The 7326-nt window shown below is 33.1% G+C and overlaps 1 protein-coding gene across 1 annotated transcript; it reads left to right on the top strand.

Annotated features, from left to right (window-relative positions):
• Positions 1–52: 52 nt before the first annotated feature.
• On the top strand, positions 53–4510 carry ccdc59 (coiled-coil domain containing 59). The gene is made up of 4 exons (XM_059325458.1): positions 53–529; positions 1441–1804; positions 3598–3706; positions 3835–4510. The coding sequence occupies exons 1-4, from the start codon at positions 382–384 to the stop codon at positions 4000–4002; spliced, it is 789 nt and encodes a 262-aa protein (XP_059181441.1). The 5' UTR covers positions 53–381; the 3' UTR covers positions 4003–4510.
• Positions 4511–7326: the final 2816 nt, after the last annotated feature.

The following is a 7326-nucleotide window of genomic DNA, read 5'->3' as shown; positions in this document are numbered from 1 at the left end:
TGACAAAAACACTGCACCTTTAGACAACTGTAGCGGCCGGTTATGAAGACGAATATAACTAATAGCCGTATTTAAAAGGTTATTTGCAAAATACGATTAAAAATATTTCTAAATGACTTATTCAAGGAGTTCGTCCACTAATTAAGAATTATGTTGGTATGTTAGGTTATCCAACATGGCACCGATTTAGAAATGTCCTCATGTTAAATAAATTGCCTCAGAAATCCAAATATATTTAATCTAAATTTGATGCTCTGTTGTCGATTATTCATGGCTGCCTTGTACGCGTCATCACCCCGCGTCCGCAAGGAAATATCACGCAGCCTGAACCACACATGTTTGTTGTAAATAACTCACTTTTCCTGGCGAGATTGAACTGAAATGGCACCGACAGATGAAAAAATGAAGACTAAGAAGTTCACTGCGAAAGGTGGCAACTGGAAGAAACCACAAAATAACGCACAGGGTGTCCAGAAGAAGAGAAAATGGATCTCCGAGCACAAATTATACCAAGGCAGCATTCAGGAAGGTAAAGTTAACTTATTTTTTTCTAAACACAACTTCTCTGTTAAAGTAGTAACAGTAGTTGGATCATTAAGGGTAGTTCGGCTGATTCTCCCTGCTGTATTTAAATAATAATAATAGCCAAAAATGAGACTCAGCCTGTCTGCACATGTATATAATTGTCTTTTTAGGTAAACATGATGCCAAACTCCATTGAGAAATCCGTCAATTTAAACTGGTGCTTCTATGTGACAAACTAATCGTAGCTTAAATATTTTTTTTAAGTGTTTTGCCACATATCCCGGTATTCCAATAAATTCGGCATATAAAAGTCCACCAAAAACTATTTAAATTGAATGTTAACTTAACCCTATAAAGCCTGAACCATTAAATAATTGCCAGAAAATTCTTCTTTTTTTTTTAAACTGGAGTGTTTATTGAACCTGCTGACAGATAATTTAAAAAAAATCTAAAAACAATAGGCGTATATGATTTCAATTTGTATCATATTTGATACATCAGTTCTTTTTGTGCAATTTGTTGCTCACAGTTTGTTTTTCTTGAACTAACAAAAACATATAAAACCCAACATTTTTAACCTTTTAAGACTTTACTTTCTTTTAACATTTTCCTCAAACATGCAAAATATTTTTTTCCATATAACACAACATCATACATCTGCTGATATGAAGTTTTCACGCAGCAATCACTGATCCACTAGTGGAATCTGCATATCATTTTTGCTATGTCTTTTTGTATTTTTGTGCAATTTGGTGCTCAGTTTTTTTTTTCTTCAACACATGTATACATCAGGGTTTTCAGGAAAAAAATATCACACTGATGATGTTTAGGTCTCAAAAACGTGTGTATCAAATATGATACACTTGGCTTTATAGGGTTAATATGTCAATGTGTGCCTGTGTCTTATGTCCTCAGGTCAGGGGTTTGCTTTTAAGAGGAAGGAAAAAGTCAAACATGAGTACAACAAGCTGCTGCGGAAGGAGGAGAAGAAGAAGAACCCAGAGTCCAGAGCGCGGTACAGGGAGGAGTACCCAGAACACCTCAGGCATCTGTACGAGGCCGAGGCTGAGAAACTGAAGAACGAGGCCTGGACCCACAGACTGAACAGGACTAAACTGAGGATGAAAGGGCAGGAGAAGGGAGAGGAGGTGGCTGATGATGATGATGCTCCTGCTGCTCCTGAGGCTGCTGATCCAGATCCAGAAGTAACTGTTGGATCGGAGCCGACAGATTCTGTCACTGTGAACCCAGAACCAGCAGCAGCTTCAGAGAAAGACAGGTGAGAAAATGTCACAAACAGACACAAAGCTCTGTAATTAAATTTTTAAATGAAATGAGCAGTTTAGCCTTAATAAGTGAGATTTTGAGTGATTTTAAATTACCTTAAGAGTTAAGAGAAGTTGAATTATTGCCTATAACTATGGCAAAAGTGATGAAGTGCACATAGTTTTGCACATGAGAGAAGAGTTTCGCAACCTGGTTTGAACTTTATTTAATAGACTTTTAATGCTTGTGCCTTTTTGATATTAGTTTTGGGATTTAAAGCTCTCAGGGTTTAGTTTAAAGCCTTTTGTGACTCCAGAGGGAACTGAATGAAATCTAATAAATTGTGACCAGTGATGGCCTTTTAAGTTTGGGTCACTTGGGGCTGAAGACTACAAATTGAAAATTATAGAATACATGAAATAAAAAAGACGGTGTATTTGATTCTGCTGCATTTATGTAAATCTTTTTTTTTCTAGACTGTCCATCGTGAGTTTGACGGTGTTATAGGAGTACAATGCTAAATCAGCTGAGCACTCTTTAAAAATCCAGTTTGTAGGATTCAAGGGCATTTTTTTCAGTAATGGAATATTTTATATATATATATAACTATGTATAATAAAACAAAGAGTGCTTGTGTTTTTGTTCGACTGAAAGAAGCCCTTTATATCTGCATAGGGAGCAGTTCCTCTTCACAGAGTCCGTTATGTTGCATCGTCTACAATCAAAAAAGTCTACAAATAAAAATTTCACACTTTGCCTGTAAAAAAAGAAATATGCCTCAATTAGAACAGTAGTTCTCAACCTTTTTGAGTCGCGACCCCCAATTTAACATGCATTTTGTCCGTGACCCCCACTCACTGAACATAATCTCACACACACACTTCAGATCACCCAAAAAAGACACAAAATGACCAAAAAAAGGAAACAAAATTACCAAAAAAGACACAAATTGACCACAAAATGATCAAAAAAGACACAAAATGAGCAAAAAAGACACAAAATGAGCAAAAAAGACACAAAATGACAAAATAAGACACATAATGACAAAAGAAAGACACAAAATTACTAAAAAAAGACACAAAATGACCAAAAAAGGCACAAAATTACTAAAAAAAGACACAAAATGACCAAAAAAGGCACAAAATTACCAAAAAAAGACACAAAATTACTAAAAAAAGACACAAAATGACCAAAAAAGGAAACAAAATGACCAAAACAAGACATTAAGTGACCAAAAAGACTAAAACACATGAACACTCTAACACAGTGGAGACAGAGCTGACTTCCAAAATGATTTGGTGACCCCCAGAAATCATCTCGCGACCCCAATTGGGGTCCCGACCCCAAGGTTGAGAATAGCTGAATTAGAGGATCGGGCAGTTTGTTTTGTTTCTTCTACTATAGAAATAGATTTGTCTCTTATTTGTATGAACAGATGGACAATCTGTGCAAATGTTCAATCTGTGAATATAAAACACCTTCCACAAATACAACAACAACAACAACAACAAAAAGAAGAGCTTTGAACTCAGAAAAACATGTTGCAAATTTTAAACAGATCTTCAAATACACAATTAAGAAAAGTTTTTTTTTAAATCTGTGAATATATTAAATCAATTTACAAATAAATGAAAAGCATTTGTGAATAATTGCCATTTGTTCTAATTTAATTACACATTTCCACACGGATTGTCCATCTGTTCATACAAACACTACTGAGACAAATTTTTCTCCATATTCTGCTGTGACTTGCAAAGCAGATTGAGGAAAATAGAGTAATACTGTGTTTATAATATTCTCTTCCAGTCTTCCGATGAGCAACCGCATGAGGAAAAAACTGCAGAAGAAAACGTCCTTCCAGAAGACAAAAGAGGAATTTGAGTCAAACAGAGAAAAATGGAAAAAGAAGAAAGAGGTAAACTAAAGTGTTATAAGACGACAAAATTAAAAAATAGGTTCCATGATTTTGTTTTTGTGTCTCCAAATCAAATTACTGTCTGATTTTCTTTTTCGTTTGTGTTTATTTTTTGTGTGTAATCGCAGGAGTTCCTGAAGAACAAACAGCAGAAAGAAGAAGCCATTCAGAAGTACAAACAGAAGAAGATGGAGACGTTTCAGATGCTGAGCAAAAAGACCAAGAAGGGACAGCCCAACCTCAACCTCCAGATGGAGTATTTGCTTCAAAAGATCACCCAGAGGACTGATCAATAACTGGAGAATCAGTGGGAGAAGAGACTTGGACTGTGGCGTTACACAACACTGTTACCTGAGGACAATCAGGATGCGTTTCACACAGTAACACTCTTTTCAGTGGCGAGAGTAGTAATCTAAAAGCCTCTTTACTTCTGCAGTGTGTGGTGTTTTTTGTTTTTTTTCTTCATTATTTTGCCTTGAAAGACAAATTCTGTGGCTCAGTTTAATCTCCGACCACTAGATGGCGCTGTAAGACATGAAGAGACGGGAAACATGCTCATGTAATACAGTTTTTAAACAATGTTATAAAGTTTAATTAAAAAATAAAAGATTTTACTTTACCTTTTACACAATATGGCAGCCATTTATGGATTATTATACTAAATATAACCCCATGAAAAATTAACAAATGTACATTTTGGAAAACTTGACATCCTCCGAGTTGTATTATTAATATTTAAATCTTTTTTATTTGTTAACCTTATTTTTGTTTTGATATTTGATTTGACTCCACCTAGGTTTTTTTTTTTTTTGGGGGGTTTTTTTATTTTTATTATTACTTTTATTTTTCTACTATAATTCTGTTCTTTCGTGTTGATTTTAAGCATAAATGCACATGTACTTTCTTTATTTTTCTATGTGAACGAAAGAAAAAAAAAAACCCAATGAAGAGAAGTTTGAAAAATAAATAAATAAATAAGAGGGAAGACCGACCTGCCCACAAGTCCAAACCCAGTACTCAGTTTGTATTATGTAACAAAAGTTAATTGTAAATAAAGGAGAAAAAAACAAACAAAAAAACAACAACAATGTTCTAGCTTCCTGTGAAGAGCTGTTAACTCCAAATGGTCAACATATTCCAGTTGTAGCTTATTACTGTGACACAAAATTACAATTCAGTAATTATTCATTTAATAGGCAATTCATTTTGCTTTTATTGACCCTTAAAAGCTGTTATTTTCTGATTCAACCATGAAACTTCCCCAGGTGATGACTTACATTAATAATATTTTTTTTGTATTGCAAGTTTCCTGAAATTGTATGTTTAAATATGCGAATGAGGCATTTTATCTTGTTAAATATGTGCTAATTTGCTTTCATGAACAGAAATCTGAACTTTGGATAAAATATTTGTTTTATTTTTTTCATATATTGGAGCCAAAGGTTTATACAGAGGGAATTTGGGATATTTTTCAGATTTTCTTATTGATTTAATTATTTTTTTTAAATCAGAAAATAAAGTCAACAGCCCTAAAATGTATAAAAATATTTTTTTAAATGTATATAAAATAAATCAGACTCTGTATGATAAATGTACAAATCCCTCTGTAAAAACCTCTAGAATACAGAATGAAACTGTAAACATTGATGTATTTTTGGCTCAGTGTACAAGAAAAAAATAAATGTATTCTGAGAAAACAGCCTTTAAGATATGTAATGTTAAATTCAGTACATTTCCAAAGATGCTGTAGGTGAATGGAGTACAAATTTAATCTGATATCACTATTAAACTGGCCCAGTTGTTTACTTACATTAACCCATTGAAGCCTGTAGTATTTGTATAAGCTCTCAAATACTTTTTGAATTTCATTTCTATCTGCTACAGAGGCTGAAAAATCTATTATTTAGTAGAAGTGTTGACACTTGAATTTCGAGAAAAACTTCAGGTTTTAGGGGCTGATTTTAAAATCACCCAGAGGTTTTACAGGCATTTTAGGCGTCAATGGGTTAAGACAATTACTTTCTCTATTACAAATTTTCTAAAATTCTGTTTAAATATGCAAATATGGCATTATCTAATGCTAACTTTTTGTGAATTTAGGAGAAACTGTTGAAAATTAATATACAGTGTACAAACATTCATTATTCATATTTGAATGGCGAGGGAGGAAAAAATAAAATAGTTAAAGAATAATAAATCAAACAAAAGCAAAACACACACATATAGAACACATCAATCAGATCAAAAGTCATATCAGTTAACAAAATGTGAAATAATTGGGGACCATTTAGTCAGGAATACATCAGTTTTCAAGTGTAACCTTGCGGTTATATTTTCCATATAGTAAACATCCATAACTTTCTGTCTCCATTGTGCTACTGTGGGGGGCTGCAGTCTAAAATTCTGTTTAAATATGTAAATGAGGCATTATCTAATGCTAACTTTTTGTGAATTTAGGAGAAAACTGTGGTGGAAAAAATGGCTAAATGTGTATTTTGAAGGTTTTCTTTCCACTACAGTCTGAAAAAATGGAGGCGAAAATTCCCCAAATCTCAAAAGAATTGACCAGTGCATGAATAAAGCGTGTTTCTGTCTGCAGTGAGTCGCCTCACACAGAGTTCACCCTGCAAGCCTCCCTCTCAGTGTGTGAGCAGCGAGTGGACGCAGGCTGAAAAGCCTCCGGCCGCTTCCTCATGACATCACATGGTTGCAGAATGACTTGTCTCACATTCATCTGTTGAGGCAAGACTTCCTAAACACAGCGCGGCCACCGCTCTGTTGATACTGAGAGCAGAAGGAGACTTCTCTCTCTGTGGCTTGAGCTTTAATACGGTAAGACACTTCTTTTCTTCTCATTCTGGTTTGTTTAGAGACTTTGTTTGTAGTTTACTGCTCAGAATATGAGTGTCTGGATAGAGTAGAAAATTAGTAAATTAGTTTTAAAGAAAGGCCCAAAGCTTAAGTCATGGACAGTTATGTTATGCAGGGTAACACATAAAGGCCTGTGTGTGAAGATAAAGTGTGTGTGGTCAAAGAGTCCTTTGAGGATATTATAAATAGTGTCATGTATTTAATGCCTATTTTACAGTTTTAAAGTTTTGTTTGATGCAAAGATGAATATCAGTGTCATGCCAACAATTAAAGGCTTTATACAAAGTCTTAAAAAGTTAGAAAAGGCTTTATTTTAATCCTTATTTTTTCAAGATAAGACATATGCTTTAATTTTAACATAAAAAGCTTGATTTTTAACATTTTTTTTAAAATACATTTCATCCACACAATTACTCACATGTTTAATGTAATCATAAATGTTATTTAAAATAATTTAAAGGTCTGTTCTTTGATGCACATTAAGATTCACTCATTAATAAGTCACATCTGGAAATTAGCATTAATTAATCATGATCAAAACAGAATTGAAATTAATTTAAAAAAAATTGTGTACTGCTGTGGCTATAAAATAATTTATTTATTGTAAATAAATTGTATACATGTATTTATTTATTAATTAAATAAATATGTACATGTATTTATAACATTTTTATTCATTTAATAAATATATTCTAATTTAATAAATAAATATATATTTTTATTTATTACATTTCTATTTATTAAATATA

This window comes from Centropristis striata, chromosome 22 (assembly GCF_030273125.1).
Source record: "Centropristis striata isolate RG_2023a ecotype Rhode Island chromosome 22, C.striata_1.0, whole genome shotgun sequence".
NCBI lineage: Eukaryota > Metazoa > Chordata > Actinopteri > Perciformes > Serranidae > Centropristis > Centropristis striata.
Note: the sequence above shows the minus strand (reverse complement) of the source record. Positions and strands in the feature narration are given on the sequence as shown.

Coding starts and splice junctions, on each gene's coding strand:
- ccdc59 (XM_059325458.1), top strand. CDS start 382: ATGGCACCGACAGATGAAAAAATGAAGACTAAGAAGTTCACTGCGAAA. Junction 530..1,440: donor CCAAGGCAGCATTCAGGAAG/GTAAAGTTAACT, acceptor TTATGTCCTCAG/GTCAGGGGTTTGCTTTTAAG. Junction 1,805..3,597: donor GCAGCTTCAGAGAAAGACAG/GTGAGAAAATGT, acceptor ATTCTCTTCCAG/TCTTCCGATGAGCAACCGCA.